This window comes from Cervus canadensis, chromosome 2 (assembly GCF_019320065.1).
Source record: "Cervus canadensis isolate Bull #8, Minnesota chromosome 2, ASM1932006v1, whole genome shotgun sequence".
NCBI lineage: Eukaryota > Metazoa > Chordata > Mammalia > Artiodactyla > Cervidae > Cervus > Cervus canadensis.
This window is the reverse complement of record NC_057387.1, coordinates 15,524,259-15,544,055: the sequence shown is the minus strand read 5'-3', so window position 1 is coordinate 15,544,055 and position 19,797 is coordinate 15,524,259. Positions and strand designations below refer to the sequence as shown.

Sequence of the window (19,797 nt, the reverse complement as noted above, 5' to 3'; positions counted from 1 at the left end):
GGAACTGTGACATGAAGTTTCATAAGTTGTGGTTTTAGAAAGATTCTGCAAGGAAAAAAAATTGCAATCTCTTTGTAAAATGTAATAAGGTAGATAACAATGAGAGAATATGTTATGAAGAAACATTTAATACTTTGTAAAAGAACCTGGAGAATTTTAAAGATCAATACTCTTATTTATACATACATAGTTACACTGTACTTATAAGATTAGATATAGTGAAAAGAAAATATATTAAGTGCTTAAAAATTGAAGGACAAAACGGGCAATTAGAGGGACTTCACTGGTGGTCCAGTGGCTAGGACTCTGTACTCTGAATGCAGGGGGCTCAGGTTCCATCCCTGGTCAGGGAACTAGATCCCACATGCTGCAACTAAGACACAACACAGCCAAGTAAATAAATAAATATATATTTTTAAAGGTCAACAGAGTTTAAATTATCTTAATGTTTATAGGCCATTATATTCTGTTCTATTCTGGACTTCTCTGGTTGGTTTTGCCTGTTTTCTCACCCCCCCTCCCATCCCTCCATCCACTCCCACCCCCCAAATCTGGAATCTGTTCTATAAAAACAAAAAGATGAATGGAAGGATGTACATGGACTTTGGAGTGGAACATATCTACTACTCTTGCCACTAACTGGTTTGTTACCATGTACAAATTACTTGCTTTTAGTATTCTCATCTTTTTTTTTCCCTGACCAGGGATTGAACCCAGGCCCTCAGCAGTGAGAGCACTGGGCTGCCAAGGAGTTCCCAATACTCTCATCTTTTAAAAAAATTTTTATTGGAGTGTAGCTGCTTTGCAATGTCGTGTAAGTTTCTGCTGTACAGCAAAGTGAATCAGCTATATGTATACATATGTTCCCTCTCTCTGGATTTCCTTCCCATTTAGATCGCCACAGAGCACTGAGTAGACTTCCCTGTATAGTCAGTTTTCATCAGTTACCTGTTTTATACATAGTAATATATATATGTCAATCCCAATCTCCCAATCCATTCTCTGCCCCAGTATTCTCATCTTTAAAATGATGGTAATTACTAAATGATGAGATTGTTAAATGAGATAAAAGGTATAAAAATTCCTAACATAGTATTTGGAATCTATTAGGAGCATCTTATATTTTAGTTATCTTTCCTCCTCCCCCCACATTAAAAAATAATTTTACTTATTTATTTTTGGCTGTGCTGGCCTTGTCTTCACTGCTGCATGGTCCTTTATCTGGTTGCAGTGAGTGGGGCCTACTCTAGCTGTGGTGCACAGGCTTCTCATTTCAGTGGCTTCTCGTATCACAGAGCACTGGCTCCTGGGCATGTGGGCTTTAGTAGCTGCGGTGCATGGCTCAGTAGCTGCAGTTTCTGGGCTCTAGAGCACAGACTCAGTGGTTGTGGCACATGGGCTTAGTTGCTCTTTGGCATGTGGGGACTTCCTGGACCAGGGATCAAACCTGTGGCTCCTACACTGGCACGTGGATTTTATACCACTGAGCCACCAAGGAAGCCCTCCTCCCCCTTTTTTGACAGTAAATCATGGCCCAATACAAAATGAAAAAAGAAAAACACAAGGCACATTTGCTGAGCAAATAACATTTCAGGTAATTATCTAGTCCAACAATTCTCAAATCTGGAGAAGCTTTAAAAGAATTATATCTTATGCTTTATCCCAAACTTACTAAATCTCTGGATGGAGCCTAAGAATTTGTATTTTTAAAAGATTTCTTTGGGTAACCTTGAAAATCATCCATGTTTGGAAATTCTTGGTCTAGGCTGCCTCCTATTCTCCGGCAGGGTTACAAGCAGAAAGACAGTAGTGACTAGGTTGAGCCTATTTTAAAACCTTAATCCAGTCATAATTCTGAGATCTCACAGTCCTCAATGATTCTGTTGTAAAAGTAGAATCAAATTTTGAAATGAAAGAAAACTTGGATTGCTAATCCAAAGAGGTGAATTAATTGACAGAGGACAGGAAAGGTGGGAACAATCACCCAGAACTATAAAGAGATTCTTGACCTTTAAGATTGATACCATTTCTGCCAGCAGTGATGAACAACTTGAACACAGTTGAATTGGGGGTATTGGTGAGGTAAGTCTTGAGGTCATAACTGAGTGTTAATCTTGATGATGCATTGACCACCACCTGTTAGCAAACCAAAGGAAAATTAGAATCTAGGTTCTTAGAGAATCTGGTTCCCTTCCTCTCCAACCCTCATGACTTGTTTAGCTAAAAGCATCTGTTTCACATAAGAGCAAATTGCCCTTCTAGTGATCACATACTTTGAAAACCACAAAATCTGTTTACTTTTGAGAAGAAAATAACATTTTTTTCTAAAAGGAGATCTTTGTCCATCATTCCTTCTGACATATCTTCCCTGTGTATGGATTCCCTATTAATTCTTCCTACTCCCATGTCAAATTTTCCTTCTCTACTAAATCATTCCTAAGCCATTATTTTTCCCATTTTATTATTATTTTTTTTATTTTTCCCATTTTAAAAGCGATCAGTGAAACAAACTCTTGACTCCAACTCCTTGAAGAGAACTATGTCCAAGTCCTCTTTTTCAATTATCCAGTCAAACTTCCAGTCCCTTTATTCCGCTGGAGCTACTCATCAAAGTCACCAGCCTCCATACTGCAAAAAAAGTGGTCATTTCTCAGTCCTCACACTTGACCCATCAGTAGCATTCCTGTGGTTGACCACTCTTCTGCCTTGAAATACCTTCTTCACTTGGCTTCCTGGACACCAGCATTCCCACTCTCTCCCACTTCCCCAGTCATTCTTATAAATCTTATAAACTCCTATAAATCTCCCTTGCTGGTTCTTATTCTTCTTTCAGGGGTCTTAATACTGGCGTGTTTCCAGAACTTAGCTCTTGGACCTCTTCTCTATTTACACTCACTCTCTTGGTGATCTTATGGCATTAAATATCTCTAGGCCAATAATTCCCAGACTTTTATATCTAGCTACCTCAACACATCCAATTGACGTCTAATAGACATCCAAATTTATGTGTCCAAAAACTGATCTTTTCTCCAAAACTGTTACACCTACAGTCCTAACCATTTCATTTGATGACAATTCTGTCCTATCCTTTCAGTTGTTCAATGAAGAACCTTAAGTCATTCTTGATTCTTTTAAACTTTACATATAATCTGTCAGGAAACTGTATCAACTATACCTATAAAATATATTTAGAATCTGATCAACTTTTCACCACCTCCTCAATTGTCACTCTGATCCACCATCATATCTCATCTGGGAACTGCAATAACTGGTCTCTCAGCTTCTACTCTTGTCCCTACAGTCTAGTACCAATCAGTAGCCACAGTGATATTTTACATTACAAATCAGACTAGTCATTCCTTTGGTTAAGAACCTTAATCTATGCTTAAATTATCTATGTTTCAATAGAGTTTGTTGTCTGGTTTTGTATCTGATATATGAGTATATTTCTTTTAATAGGATATATATTCCCATATATGGAAATAGTTACTTTAGACTCTTGTGGAATCTCAGTTCTCCAACCAGAGATGGAACCTGCTCCATGGCAGTGAAAACCTGGAATCCTAACCACTAGGCCACCAAGGAACGCCCATGAGCTCTTCAACTCATATCATTAACTTTACCTCTCGATATGTTTTCACTAGTCCTGGGATGTCATGAAAGATAGTTGCTATTCCTGGACTCCTGGCCACTCCTACCCCAGTGACAATGTCTGTTTGTAGAATATTGTCAGCAGAAATCATCCACATCCCAGGTTCACCTAGGAAAAGACAAGAGAAAGCAGTTGACTGCAATCTTTGATATAAATTCATGGTCACTCTAACCTCACTCAGAATCCAAGTCAGTAGACCATTTAAACATACATATATCCCTTCCCAGGAGGAGCACCCAGCTGTGAGGATAACTTTGTTTTCTTTTTCTTTTTTGGCTGTGCTGTGTGGCATGTGGAAATATTAGTTCCTGGACCAGGGATTGAACCCGTGCCCCCTGCAATGGAAGCACAGAGTCTTAACCACTGAACTATCAGGGAAGTCCCTAACTTTTTTTCCTAATGTTGGGTTCCCCTTCATATATCATGCCAGCAAAACAAAATAGGAACTGCTGACCTTAGAATCACAAAAGAAGTTACTTGGAGAATGTAACCGTTCTCCTTAGGAAAAAGAAAAACATCTTTTACACATAGGACTGGCACTCCTTAAACTTTGTATAGTCCCTGCTAAGGATGAATCTGCTTTGACCTACTGACTGATATCAGCAAGAAGACTGCAAGCAAGTATCAACTGGCAGAAGAGAGGATTAGTTTACTTTAGCTTAAGTCCCAAGGTGCCAGAGAAATGTCAAATATTAGATTGGATTACTGATCCTCGAATGTGGCCCTTTTGCTTTCTCATCCAAAGTGGTACTGACTTGAGATGACCCAAAATTCCAGAATGGATGACAAGAGTGACCACCCTGACAGAACCTAGGAAAAGGAAGTAAAAAAGCCTCTGCTTCATTGACAAAAGATTAACAGTCATGGTATTGTAAGCAGTTAGTTCACTGACCCTGGATTACATGTTAATAAGTAGTGGTTGCTTACAAGTCAGTTGTCAGGATTGGAGGATTTGACCCAGGCTGAATAGAGTTCCCTCTGTATCAAGTCCAAAATATATGGTTAATGTTAAAGTCAGGTCCAATGTGTATCCATAATTCCCCAAAGAGGATGCAAAACCGAAACCACATACCACCCCAGCCAGCCTTACTTGGATGGATTATTTGATTGCATACAAGCAGTCAGCATACCATTTTGGGGTATGCTACCTGTAAGCCTAAAGATACAACACATTTCCAAAGCCAAGACTGATTTTCTGTAACTCAACAGTACTTCTTAGAACAGAAATACTTTGCTGATCATGAGTATACTGTAGCCCAGTACAAGGCCAAACCTTCTTTCAGTGATGGTACATGTGGAAGTTAGGCCTTTAAAGTTGCCTCACAAAACAGTGTACACACAATTGGTTCTTAGAACTAAAGCCTTATTGTCTTTTCCTTCCTTTCATTTCATCCTTTATTGATGTTCAACTTTGCAATTATCTTCCTTCAGAAGCTGGGAGTGGAGGAGAAAGCATGGTACTCTACACTGCCTATGTGTTCAACAGACATTTGATAAATATTACTGGCTGACTTCTAGTCAGCTGGCTATGGAGAGAAATGGGCACTAAACTGAGAATTATCAATTAATATGAAAAATAATCAAATACACTAAAGTATTTTCTTTCTCAGAGAGAAATCCTCTAAGGGATGAGTTGCTTTCTAATCCTGTCAGTTGTGAGGTTGAGAAAGGGAAAGTATCCAAACCATGCTGGTTGAGGAGGTAAGTACGGAAGCAGATGACATCTCCGACAAAGGTAAGCTTGGTGTCTGGCTCGATGGCATGCTCTACAGAAACAGGGATATAATCTGCCATGCCTGGATGCCTCCGGTCCCAGAGCCCCACAAGTGTCACCCCTCTGTTCACAGCCTGGGCCATGTAAGTATAGTTCCTATTCCCTGGTCCAATGAGCAGCAGGTCATCTCTGAAAGTAGACATGAAAGGTAGAAATCTCTGAAAAGAGTCAACAGTTCTGGAGTCAGACCCTATCACAACATTTTATATTTAATAGCTCAAAAGAATTCAGATGGAATTCTACAGTGGAGAGTAAACAACTAGGGCCAGGGATCAGGTCTATTACATTTATATACATGGTGCCCAGCTAGGCTATTTTTCTTAAAAAATTTTTTTTTTCCAGTTTGGCTTTTTGATAATACTCCAGTTGGCTCCCTATAGGAGTTTTATATGAGCTAGGACTTATCAGATTCAAAACATATTAAAATTTTTCTTCATTGAATAATTAATTCTGGTCTTTCCCCCATTTTTTTTTAAAGCAGATAATTTTTTGTTTTGTTGCTTTTTTGGTCATACCACCATGTATGACTTTAGTTCCTCAACCAGGGATTGAACCTAGGCCCACAGAAGTGAAAGCATGGAGTCCTAACCACTGAACCTCCAGGGAAGTTCCAATACTAAAGTCAACTGTCCCTCCCTATCTTGGTGAAAGAAAGATCAGATTCCAAGTGCATGACATGAGAAGAATTTACTAGGGCTGCTATATACCAGGCTAATTTACAAGATTTCTGCCATAGTGTTAATACCATTCCTTTGCCTTCCATACCTGTTTAAAGCCAGATAAAGCTGGGTATTGTGTGTGTGGAATTTCTCTCCGATGCTATTGTAAAACTGAACAATGAAGGTAAGAGACATGCCCAAAGGAAAGGCTGATAGGGTCCTTCCTCGAGCCGTGTATAGCTTGGGGTGGCTGCTCATTCGCAGGTATGTCACTGGTGCTACCTGTGGGAGACAAAACCTACTGGTACAGAGCAGAATGCACTGGAGGGGAGCTATGACCATATTCTGAGACTTACAATCAATGGTAAAAATCATGTTCCTCTTTTGTAGGAAGTAGCTAGCTCTTGATTTCAGATGACTTAAATCAGAGTGAAAACGAAATATGACTGTACAGGAAATGGCTTTTAATTATCAGTGCGTGCTCAGTTGCTCAGTCATATCTGACTCTTAGTGACTCCATGGACTGTAGCCCGCCAGGCTCCTCTGTCCATGGAATTTTCCAGACAAGAATACTGGAGTGGGTTGTCATTTTCTTCTCCAGGGGATATTCCCAACTGAGGAGTCAAACCTGTGTCTCTTGCATCTCTTGCATTGGCAAGTGGATTCTTTACCACTGTGCCACCTGGGAAGCCTCTTTTTTTTTTTTTTTTATTAGTTGGAGGCTAATTACTTCACAACATTTCAGTGGGTTTTGTCATACATTGATATGAATCAGCCATAGATTTACACATATTCCCCATCCCGATCCCCCCTCCCACCTCCCTCTCCACCCGATTCCTCTGGGTCTTCCCAGTGCACCAGGCCCGAGCACTTGTCTCATGGGAAGCCTCTTTTAATGATTAATGAAGCAAGGCTGGAGTTTTTTGAGGAATGGATTGTATTTCCTCTTTTGTGAAGAGTGTCAATATTTATTGTTAAGTAATTGATAACTTATCAAGAATACTATAGATTGTGTTTTTGCACTATAACAGATAAAGTAAGGGAAGTAAAATACTGTGATACAGTAAGGGAAGTCCAGCTTTGAAACCTAGCTTTATCATTTCATATCTTCATTTAACCATTCTAGGTTTTATATTTCTTATCAGTTTAATAGGGCTAATGATGCTTATATAATAGGGTTTTTGTGGTAGGTAAAAAAAATATACATAAAAGGAGCAACACAAGGTGGGAACATACTAGATTTCTAATGCCCCAAACATTTTGTTTGTTTTAGACTAACTTACTTCTAAGGTCTCTTCTAATTCTAACTTTTTTTTAATGTCTAAAAACATTTAAAACATATCAAAAAGCCTAACTTTGATAGTAATAGTTCTGCATTTCTCCCATACCAATCCTATTGCCAAAGTTGCTCAGAAAACAGTCATACCATTTTGAGATTAATCTCTTTTATAACAAGGACTCTAAAGTCCACTTTAATTTGATGGTTCATGTCAAGATTGTCCTCTTATCTTACCATTCATTTCTGACTTCCAGAGAAGTTTCTAGTTCTAAACAAAGTAAATCTGCCTCTTAAGGCCATGGTATTCCTTTTATTTTTTTGAGTAAGTCGCTGAACTCACCTGAACCCCAGTTATAGTTGTTTGGTTTACTCCAAAAGGTTCTGTAGAAGTGACTTCTAACACAGCAGTACCTGCAATGGAACCAGCTTTCAGGAGCCCTTCACCATCCTCCTCAATGACAGATGAATTAGGGAAACACTTCAGAACACGGGAACTCACAAAGGCGGCCCCTTCCCTAGGGAATAAATGGGGGCAAGTGGCATCTCTTGGGGGTTCTGACTGATCAGAAAAAAAGGAGTAGCAATTGCCTAGATCACTGTTAGAAGCTGTACTCAGAAAACTGCTTCATTCTCCTTGTTGTGTAGTTATTTGTTCCTCAGGTAAAAGTCAGCCTTTGGATTATGCTTATCTCCTTAAAAATCAAATACTATTACATATTTATCATCAAGAAATTGGTGAAAATAATTAAAAACAGGTACAGTCAGCTTTTCATACCTGCAGGTTCTGCAAACACAGATTCAACCAAGCACAGACTGAAAATTTCAAAAAGTTCCAGAAAGCAAAATCTGAACTTGCCTTGGACTGGCGACTATTTACATAACATTTATATTGTATTAGGCATTATAAGCAATTTAGAGATAGTTTAAAGTATACAGGAGGACGAGCATAGGTTATATACATTATAACCTACAAATGCACTATAAATGCTATACCATTTTATATAATGGATCTTTGAGTCTGCAGATTTTGGGGGTAGGGGTGGGTCCTGGAACCAATCCTTGGTGGATGCCAAGGGACAACTGTATTCAGACAAATACTTGTACATGAATGTTCATAATGGCACTATCCACAATAGTTAAAAGGTGAAAACAAACCAAAGGTCCACCAATGGACAATTAGATAACAAAACGTAGTATATTCACACAATGGAATATCATTCAGTCGTAAAAAGGAATGAAGTGCATGCTACAGCGTGGATGAACCTTGAAATTACATTAACTGCAAGAAGTCAACACAAAAGGTCACATTGTATGATTTACATGAAACATAAAATATTTAAATCCACAGAGACAGCTGATTAGTGATTGCTAGGGACTGAGAGGAGAGGAGAATTGTGAGTGACTGTTTAATGGGTATGGGTCTCTGGTGATAATGAAAATGTTCTGAAACTAGAGGTGATGGTTGTACAATACTGTGTATGTACTAAATACCACTGAATCAGACAATTTAATTTGATGTTATGTGGACTTCACTTCAACTAAAAAATTTACTTGTAGGTTAGAAAAATCACCTAGAAGGCAATTTCTTTTCATGTGCAGTGTTTCACTGAGGGTAAAGTTAGATCCTAGCCTATCTTCTTCTCTATTCTCCTTACCTGTTGGTATGGAGTTTGAGCTGAGAATTCATGGGCATCAGAATTTGTTCAGGCTGGCACTCTGGATAGAAAAGTTGAAGTTTTTCAAACACCTGGAATGAGAAAATGATGCTGTCCTCATTTCTGGAAAAGACAAATGATGACCTTTACTCACAAATGGACAAACTACAAATCAAGTCTGCCTGACTGCAATTTAGCCCAAGTTCCACAATATTGCTTTCCAAAATGAGCCAGGCATTTAAAACATATTTAGGTAGTCTAGAATATATAACCTAACATAGCCTGTTTCTGACTACAAGGGACTAGGCATAGTTTGCACTTACCACATCCCCTATATTACTTAGATATTAGTATAAAATGATTTTGAAATTTCTAATTTTAGTTCTAGTAATCTAAAAAGAGATTTGAGAATGAAGAACCTATAGTATTAAATTAGCAAGGGCACTATTTAGGTCTTCTACCTCCCAGTAAAGTGCTTTTTCCTCTACCCCTCACTGAATCAGGGAACCAAAGCCAAAACAAAGGATAAAAAGAAAAGAAAAAAATTAATCCAAAATTCAGAGGTAGAGAAACTTATTTCCTCTATACAAAATATATTTTTTCTTTGAATTCTAAAAACAGTAGGGCCATTTAACTTTGAGCTTGAGACCATCTATAGAAACTTCATACTCTTACACCTTACCAGATGTTAGGACAGGATTTCATTCTACCTGTGATATAGCTAAGTGGAATGTATCATAATATCAATGTTAGGCAGAACAAATCAGAAATCAATTCCTCTTTAGTTATCGTGGTGTTTGTATACCATTCCTTGTGTTGGGAGTTAAATGCATGTGTTGTAGTTTGTAAGGTCAATACTCATAGACAAACAATAAGCAGAAATAACAAAGATCTAGAAACCGTAAGCCTATTTTAGAGATCCCTCTAGCAATTTCTCTATCTCTATCCAGACAAAGCTCTTCATGGAATATTAGAGAATATAACTTTCTTCTCCTTGATAAACAAAAACAAGATTTAGGTTTGGGACCTTACCAGGATCTGAACTTCATCAGACAATTCTAACAAATTCCCCTCGAACTGTCCAGATGAACTATTCATACAGCGGACAGTGACTTTGATATTGGTCCGACCAGCTGCTTTTGTGTGGACAACCATGGCAAAGTTATTCTCTACTGGGAGTTGCAGAAAAACCTAGACAGTAAAGGGATGGATTAAGAAATATTCATGAATAAACACTGTGCCCTTCCCTCTTTGTTGAAAATAGCTATCCAGAAGAATTAGAGTTTCAGGCTTATTTTCATTCTTCATTTTTAATTTTTTTTAAAATTATTTATTTATTTATGGCTGTACTAGGTCTTCACTGCTGCACGTGGGTTTTCTCTAGCTGCAGATAGTGAGGGCCAGTCTCTAGTTGTGGTGTGCAGGCTTCTCTCTGTGGTGGTTTCTCTTGCTGAAGATCATGGGCTCTAGGATGCGTGGTTTTCAGTAGTTTTGGTGCAGCAGTTTAGTTGCCCCATGGCATCTGGGATTTTCCTGGACCAGGGATTAAACCTGTGTCCCCTGCGTTGGCAGGCGGATTCTTATCCACTGTGTCACCAGGGAAGCCCATTCTTTTTTTTCTTTTGTGGCCACACGACACAGCTTGTGGGATCTTAGTTCACAACCAGGGATTGAATCCAAGTCCCCTGCAGTGAAAGCACCAAGTCCTTATCACTGGACCACCAGGGAATTCCCACAAGGTTTACTTTCATATTTGTTTCTTTTCATATTCCCAGCAACACAGTCACCCCTAAAGTACACTTCTGTGTTCAGTGCTCAACTAATTCTGGGAAGATTCCTATACAAGAATTCTCATCTTGAAGTCAATTAATTGATAGGAGAAGAATGCAAATGAAAAAAGGGGTTTTCTAAATGGGTTGAGACAGTAGAGCCTGAGATGAGAAAGAAGTTAGGCAATCTACTCCTGGAGTTCAGAGTGATAGCAAGTGAGGAAGAGGAAAAGAAAGGGAAGCCCCTGTTTAGGACGATGTTAAAACTAGCTGACAATTTCTCTATTTGCTTCATTTCCATTCTAGTCTAGACTACATGAGGATTAGACCTTGACGGACTTCTGGTGAGAGAGAAGGGAGGTCCAACACTAAGGCAAATGTTGAAGTAGGCACTCGCCTAACTTTTTGGCAATTTCATTCCTATTATTCATTTCATGTCCTGTCTCCTCTGCCTTTTTGCTGTCTGGAGCCCTCAAGACCTTCCTTTGCTCACTTGACTCAGGAGTTCCAAATTCCAAAATCACCTTTCCCTCCACCCCTACATAAAAATTCCCGTTTCCCTTGTGCAGATTTTGATCAATTGTCTGGAAGAAAGTTTTATGCTAAAGAATAAGTTTTTATAATTGTTTAATTCAACTGAATTTCTAAATGGTGACACCACAGTGCAAGAAGTCTACCTGGTAGAACATTAGAGACCTTTCTTCCTTTTTTGCTGCAAAAAAGTTTTAATGTTTCCATTTGGTCCAAAGTTTAGGAGAGGGCTCCAGGATAGTTGAAAAGCTGCCCAGTGGTTATAAAGCCTTCTGTTGTCATGCAAAAGCCCTGACACCAGAGGGGCTCCTCAAAGGCTCCAGGGCTCCAGAGGCTCCAAGTCATGCTTGAGGGTGAGCCTTTAGAAGAGATACCCACCCAATTCAATCTGGGGACCAACCAGCCTCTGGAGGTTGGTCAGGTGATCACCATTTCTTGATGAGTTTCCCTCTTCATCTAGGATGCAGCGCTCTAAGAAGTCACAGAGATGGGGGTCTGCATGGGCAGAACCCAGGTCATGGAGATCCAAAAGAGCCTGGCTCAGGTTCTTCTCCATGAGTGCAGAGGCTTCCAAAGGATTCTGGGTTTTACCCACTCACCTTCAAATGCTACTGCACATCTTGAAAGAGGGTGTAGCCACTGTGCTGGTTTTGCATTTTCAAGAGATGCTCGTAGCCCTCGCCCTTCTCATCAGCCAATTCGTGGAAAAAGTGGCCCATGCCCTCCAGAGCCACATCATTGCAGTTGAAACAGAAGCCCACAGAGAGGTAGGTGTAGGAGGCCTACAGATGCTTGTTGACCAGGTGGTTGATGATAGCCTCCATGTCAGTGGAATAATTCTGACAAATCTGGGAGTTCATAGTTGATTGGTAATAAGGAGTTAAGCCCAAAAAATGATGTTGGCTGGTCCCTGGTGATCGCAGACAGCTGAGTGACTGATTCCAGTGGTTGCGACTGGAAAAAAGGTTGGCAGGTGGTAGGAGGCAGGGGCAAGGGGGTGTCCTTGGGTCTGTTCCGTCCAAGCACTGTTGAAGCAAGAAACAGATCCATGGAACTGCCAAATGCACTGCCCATTATAGACCCCTGTATTTGCCCATTTCATCACCCAGTTTGTCTATGTGAGGTCAAAGGCTGGGGAAGAAAATCTTTGTGTAGCTCTCAATCATTTCTTCTGTTAGAGAAAAGAGTGCTTCTTTAGACAAGAAAATTAAAGGAAGGAAAAAGTAGAGCAGGTGCTAATAAGGTTTATGCCATCCCTTCTTTTCACACAATTCCTATTTGCTATCCCTTTTTTTCCTATTTGGAAAAAAAGCCAAATCCTTCTGCAGAACTCTATACCAAACTAAGTACAGTTCTATCCCTTTTCAGTTCCAAGTATAACCAGGCTCTGCGCAGTCTGTGACAGAAGACGCAACCACTAGAGTTTCCTTAGATTATAGATCTAGGATATTTTCAGAAAATTGGAAAATTTTTAGTTTTTCCATACTTTTCTTTTTAACTGGCTCCAGAAATGACTTACTAATTGTAGCTTCTATAACCCCTCTGATTTCTTTTAAGGTCTAACTCTAATTCTTTGTTTTTGTAGGCACTGAATTGTGACCTTCTGGGTATCTTGGCCCCAGGTTTCTTCTTCCAAAGGTAAAGTCCAGACCTAGGTGGCTGCCACTGATCCTGGACCATCTTGGGTGGGTGCCATTAAACTGATGATCAGGTAATAATGTCATGAAGTAGGTAAAATTTGTCTGTAGTATCCACCTCATTTTTTTTCTTTTCCAGATTTCAGAGTAAGTGCTAAATGCATTCAAGTATAAAGGCTATTTAAGATTCACGTTGCATTGTGGATTTCCTCAGTGGCCATCATGAGGGGCTTTGAGCATTTCAAATGCAGCAGGTGCTGAATCTGGAGGAGCTGGTACCACCATGGAAGAACAGTTTAATTAACTGTCCTTAAATTTGCCATTGATATAAGGTACTCAGTCCAGAATCAGTTGCCAGTTGGTGGCCCACACAAACCCTATGGCACCCACAGCACCCTACGTACACGAGGGAAGATTTCAATTCTTCCCCAGCTCCTAGTAACATGGGCCCAGAAATGTGCTCAGCATCCAGCTTTCTTAAGTCTTAATGTCAACTGCCCATCATGCAGCACAAACATGATTATTAATATAATTAAGTATGTCTGAGTATGTTGAAAGATTATATCACATATTTAAACTCTATGTATAAATACTTTATATTCATAATATGTTATTCATGTAACACACAGTTATTTGTTCACAAATGCAACATTATACAACAGCAAATGTATCAAAGGAAGCAATGCTTTCTTAAGCATTACTTTCTTAAGAGCTCTTTCCAGCAAAAGTATGCTAAATTTAAACTCTATGTATAAATACTTTATATTCATAATATGTTATTCATGTAACACAGTTATTTGTTCACAAATGCAACATTATACAACAGCAAATGTATCAAAGGAAGCAATGCTTTCTTAAGCATTGCTTTTTTAAGAGCTCTTTCTGGCAAAGTATGTTAAATATTGTGTAGTATTATCTGAATACTCAAATTTGGATTCTTTATATGATTTTCAGGTTTATAGCATTCACAGAACAATCAGAAAAAGAGTAAGTAATAACGTTGTGTAGTTTAGAAGGAAGTCAATCTAAAAACAAGGATGAAATAAAATAAATCCCTAAGGTAATATATTAACAGATATGTTCTTACCTCTGAATGCCTGGGCACTAAATCCAGAACATCCCTTTTGCTCATGGACCAGTGGAATGTGAGCCCAGGGTTGGCACTGCTGAAGGAGAAAGGGGTCTGGGTACTGGTCACTCCCATGACATAGACTGGCATCTGAAAAGGAAGAGTGGTTTTGTGCTACACCTCCTGTCCAGCTGGTATTATCAACATAATGAACCTGGAACAGAACCATCATACTGACCTCAGTAGCTGTGATGAGTCGAGTTGCAGCTGCAAGGATCCTAACAGCCCTTAGCTGTACAACCTCAATCTGTACTTCATCCTGCTCAACAGGGTAGAGAGCAAGCTTAGGCTAAGAGGGAGTGTCTGTGGGGTAGACAGAGATGCTTATGACAACTCATTTGATTGTTGTTGTTTGGGGCATTCAACAACAATGGCAACAAAAATATGCAATGTATATGGGATTTTTGTTTTTGTTTTTTTGGGGGGGGATTTTTGTTGTTGTTCTTGAAACAATTTCTTAAGCATAGGGACTATGTCTCATAACAATGTCAAATACTCAGTGAGTTTTTCATTAAAGATCACATATTTCCCATGGGCTACTGACACCCTCCCCATCACTACTTCCTCCTCCACCTCCCAATATGATTCCCAGATGCAAGAGCAGAAGCAAAGCAGAACAAAGAACCGATACCTGGGAAAACACAATGACTTTTCCAGTATCTTCATTTACTGTCTGAATGGTGCCATGGACCACGGCTCTGCCAACTACCTTCCCTGTAACTTGGCCCCTCCTATTAACAACAGCCACGGTCTGATTACTGATGGAGAAATGAATGATAGATTGAGGCTGAGGGCCACCTTCAGACATCACCTGAAATTTAAACACACCAATGAATGCTGGAGTTTGAGGAGAAGTCACATCTCCTTTTCCAACATTCGGTCTGAGCAACTCAACTTCTTCACCTTCCCCCACTTTCCAACCAGCATATGCCCTATCAGCTCAAATGCAGAGGAAATAGAAGTGCTATAAATAATCCATGGGATTCCAAGAAGTAGTTCATACCACGACTATCATAGAACAAAGAAAATACTAATTTTCTTCTTTATCAGATCCTATTGTACTTGGTTGACAGGGGACAAGGGAAGGCCAACAGGAAGAGGTGTATATGTGTATTGGGGTGGGGCAGAGGTGGGATGAAGAGAAAGACTCATTTTTGGCTTTAGGATCACCTGCATCATGTTAGTTGGAATCAGTGTCATTTTCTCTGGAACAAGTCTAAATGGAGGAAACACCTTGAAGGAGAAAACCAAAAAGACAACAGTGGTTAACTAGAGTTAACGTCACAATAAATGATCATGCAGCTTATTCTAAGGGAAAAAAAAAAATTATGTACAATGAAGTTGTATACAAAGACAGGTATTTTATTTTATAAACACAAATTTTCATTTTAATAGCAAAAAGTTATAAATTACTTAAGTGAAAATGCTTAAATAAGTTATTGTGTATCCGCTCACTGGAATAAAAGTGGTCATTAAAATTATGTTTACAATTACTTTTTTTGGCCATACTTCACAACTTGTGGGGTCTTAGTTCCCCAACCAGGGATTGAACTCATGATGTAGGCAGTGAAAGCATGGAGTCCTAACCACTGGATATTTATAAAACTTATAAATTTATAAACAAGATGAAGTATGAATTTTGGATGAGATAGTTTCCTTACTTCAATTTGCCGAGGGGTTGATGTGAATTTTCTCCCCATCTTGTCCCTGGCAATAGCTACAAGTGTGGTTTGCCCAACAGTGATAGCTCGAAGGATGTAATTTTCAGAGTATTCATCTTGTTCCTCCATTAGCCTGAAAAGACGCATGAATTTCTAGGTGAGAAAGATTTGTTTTTAAGATTGGCCAGTTATACATCTTTCTAAGATGCTTGTGGGATCTTAGCTCCCCAACCAGGGAATGAACTCAGGCACATAGCCCTTAGAGTACAGAATCCTAATCACTGGACTCCCAGGGAATTCCCAATCTTCTGCTCATTTTACCCCAGGTTAAAAGGAACTGCCAGAAAATAACTTTCGGAGTCAAGACAAAGTTCATAGCAATGGCGGGAAGCTCCTGAAGGGCAAATATTTGTTCTAAGTCTCCAAAGGAATAAGGGCAATATAAACATAGCCTGGCAAAACTACAAACACTAAATTGCCTCAGAATTTCTGTATTTTTTCTTTTGCAGAGGGGAATACCAGTGCCTCTACTTCTAGATAGAGTTTTTGAAGGTCCTCAAGTCTGAAGCATCCCCAAAGTATATCATCCAAGAAGTTCCATAAAATAGAAATGTTAATGAGACACATATTAGTCCCAAAATAAGACATCTGAGGATGTGGAAGGGGTATTTTGTCAAGAGTTGAATATGGGAAGAGAATGTGAGCTGAAAGATACTGTGACAAAAAAGGAAAGAAGAAAATCTGAAATAACCTAAGGGAGAGATAATCAGGCTACCAGGAGGGATATTCTCATGAAAATAAACTTAAGGAGAAAGAAGTATTGAAATAGTACTCACGCCAGGGTCACAATGGCAGAAGCCAATTGCAATTTGAGCTCCATGTTTCTGAAGTATTTATTTCGGAATGGGCGTTTGGAAGAGCCAAGAACCCTCACAGTTACTAACACAGTTTTACCTATTTCAACCTGGTAGTTAAAAATAAAAATTAAAAAAGAAATTAAAAGGTAATTTAGTAAAGCTGTCTCATTTACCTAGGGCAGTTTAACGCAGAGGTGGCAAGCCCTTTGGTTCATGCTAAATGTTCTTGATCAGCCTTTGAGCAAGTAAGTGTAATCTATGTGTATTCTTTTAAGCCGTTCTTTAACACTCTACCTTCATCATGATTAATGTTGGAATGGTGTTCTTTAAGGGCAGGTATTTCCATTAACATTATCAAAGGGCCTGGCAAATACACACAGTAGCCAAGCACAGACTATCTTAAGTGACGCTAGTGAGTGAGAAAGACACCTGCTTCCCTTAAGAGATAAAGCAAACACTTCTCACCTTGTCAATCAGATCAAGCTCCAGCTCTTGTATGTCTGACACCCTTAGGTGAGCCACTGCTGGGCCCAGGAACGCCAGACACAGATCATAGACTTCCAAGGTGAGAACTCCTGGATGCAGTGGAACTAACTAGAGGGAAGAAGATTGCAGCTGGATAAAGAAGTAAACATGCTCCAAGCATAATCAGAGCAATTATTTCCATCCAAAGTAGAAAATACAGTATCTTATTTTGTGATAGAAACTCTGAGAAGTCACATTATAAGTTTCAGGCATATATTGCCTAAGTTCAGGCATATATGGCATAAGTTTCAGCATAATGTGTCCCCTTAAAGTGATGCTTCAGTTTGTGGCAAAATATGTACCCTTAACAAATATTTATTAACTGATAAAGAGCAGAGTTTAAATTGATTGATTTCAAGCAGAATCCAACATATCCAGCTTTTAAATTCTGAACAGGGAAAGGATTGAGGAAGAAAACCAGGGACATTTACACCGCAATCACGAGTAGGGAGAGAGAGCACAGGGTGGATCGATGCTTCGTTTTTCCTTCTTGTGCTACGCACGGCTCCTGCACGGCAGGATGGTTTTACATCCTTTGCTGGCACGCAGGGCCTCAATCTCCCCGTTTAAAAAGCAACATTATGACTACAGTAAGTTAAATTCCTTTGAGCTCTTTGAAGGAAATAAATACATATGTTAATTTAAGGTACACTTTTTATTAATGCAAGTCAACTAAAAGAAAATCCCTTGGCATATTGACTATGGAGTCAGATTAACATTTTGAGTTGCCATGTCAGGCTGAAAACACCATATACTCAGCTTATAAAGTCAACAGTATATTTAACTATGCACACAGATCTATGCTTTGAAATTTATAAAAATTAACCTTCTTTTTAAATTTTTATTTATTTTTTAATTGGTGGACAATCACTTTACAAAATTTTGTGTTGGTTTCTGCTGTACGACAATGTCTGTCGCTCATAATTTTATACATATATATATATCCCTTCCCTCCTGAGTCTCCCTCCCCTCCCGCCACCCCTCTAGGTCATCACAGAGTTCCAGGCTGGACTCTGTGTCATTTAGTAACTTCCCACTAAGTATCTTTTTTACCCATGATTGTGTATATATGTCAGTGTTACTTTCTCAATTTGTCCCACCCTCACCTTCCCCAACTGTGTCCACAGAATGGTTCTGTTCTTCAGAACCATTTTTCTAAATTCCCATATATATGCATTAATATATGATACTTGTTTTTCTCTTTCTGAACTTTGTTTTAATGGAAATCTTATAGTTAGATGTCTTCTACACTGTTTCCATTCAATCAGAACCAAAAATTTCCCCATATTATATGCTATGCTAAGTTGCTCAGTCGTGTCCCACTCTTTGTGACCCCATGGACTGTAGCCCACCAGGCTCCTCTGGCAATGCGATTCTCCAGGCAAGAATACTGGAGTGGGTTGCCATTTCCTTCTATAGGTAGTTACAAAAAAAAAACACAACTCATTTTTTTGGTTTAAGAATCTACATAGGTTAAAAAAAAAAGAAAAAGACACAAATGTTATTCCTTGTAACAAGTTTGAAATGCCCAATAAAATTTTTCCAATCATTCTCCTAAGAATGAGCTTTGACCTGAGACCGTCAATCTGAGGATATTTCTAGAACTCACCTGGACAGAGCTTTCTGCTTCCAGGTAAGTGATGGTGACAATATCTTGCTCACTACTGTTGACTAAAAAATAACCAGATCCTTCCACAAGGCTAAATATTTCCTATGGAAAAATCAAGACAAATAATATTCCATTCCCTTTGGATTATAAATATTTCAAAGAAAGTAATTTCTACTTACCTAAGAAAGAGTATGACATTAAAAGATTAAAATCTGGAGAAGGAAATGGCAACCCACTCCAGTATTCTTGCCTGGAGAATCCCATGGACGGAGGAGCCTGGTGGGCTACAGTCCACAGGGTCGCAAAGAGTCAGATACGACTGAGTAACTTCACTTTCACTTTCATTTTCAACCCTCAGCTGAGAAGACTTTCAACTCTTGTGTCTACTATTGATTGTTTTCTTGAGTTCTCAAAGACCTGTGACCATATTTTTTTTTAAGTTGCCTGTTTTCTAATTGCATCACTTTACACACTATTGTCTAATAATATGTGGTATTTAGAATGCCTTCTTAATTATTTTGAGCAGCCATTGCCTGTATTTTCTTAGCACCTCCTTGGTTTTCTTACGTGACCTCATGTGACAGGGAAATGCAGCTTTTTTGTTTGCCCTCTCTGCATACTGGACCGTCTGAGTCAGTGTTCTAACTAATTCCTGATGGTCTCTGATCTACTGTTCTACCAGACTCAGTAGTTATGTGCTTCAGGAATTTTTTGGTAGAATTGATCCTATTAGGAGACTTGGTGTCACCTTTGTTATCTTTAAAGCTGGTCCCTTCGCTGAGGCTCTTAATTTTTTGAAAACTTGATGCAATTTCAGCTGAAAAAAATTGGCCAGACTATTTGAAAATTGAGGGAAGCCATTTAAGAAATTGAAAAGTAATCGCAAACAACATTGGGTAGTTGTGACTTTCAGTTCTGTATCAGTTGAATTTTTGTGCTCTTTTCCCTGTGTATGTGGTGGTTCTATTTTTCTCCAATAAAACTTTTTATTTAAAAAATAAATAAATAAAAGCTTAAAATCAATAGACCAAAGACCAAGCATAATTATTAAAGTATTAGT

General features: G+C 38.9%; 1 protein-coding gene and 1 pseudogene across 1 annotated transcript in view; both read right to left on the bottom strand.

Moving 5' to 3' along the window:
* NUP210L (nucleoporin 210 like) overlaps positions 1-19,797 on the bottom strand; it is a 97,835-nt gene that overhangs the window by 9,078 nt on the left and 68,960 nt on the right. The window contains exons 20-34 of the mRNA XM_043455424.1: positions 18,738-18,839; positions 17,069-17,197; positions 16,583-16,710; positions 15,747-15,879; positions 15,256-15,318; positions 14,717-14,896; positions 14,264-14,344; positions 14,044-14,175; positions 10,052-10,210; positions 9,020-9,111; positions 7,705-7,879; positions 6,192-6,367; positions 5,338-5,555; positions 3,624-3,760; positions 2,010-2,136 (exon numbers count right to left, since the gene is read on the bottom strand). Of these exons, the coding sequence (XP_043311359.1) occupies positions 2,010-2,136; positions 3,624-3,760; positions 5,338-5,555; positions 6,192-6,367; positions 7,705-7,879; positions 9,020-9,111; positions 10,052-10,210; positions 14,044-14,175; positions 14,264-14,344; positions 14,717-14,896; positions 15,256-15,318; positions 15,747-15,879; positions 16,583-16,710; positions 17,069-17,197; positions 18,738-18,839 (2,032 nt within the window). The remainder of the gene's footprint in view (positions 1-2,009; positions 2,137-3,623; positions 3,761-5,337; positions 5,556-6,191; positions 6,368-7,704; positions 7,880-9,019; positions 9,112-10,051; positions 10,211-14,043; positions 14,176-14,263; positions 14,345-14,716; positions 14,897-15,255; positions 15,319-15,746; positions 15,880-16,582; positions 16,711-17,068; positions 17,198-18,737; positions 18,840-19,797) is intronic.
* Positions 12,586-13,424, bottom strand: LOC122433237 (annotated as a pseudogene).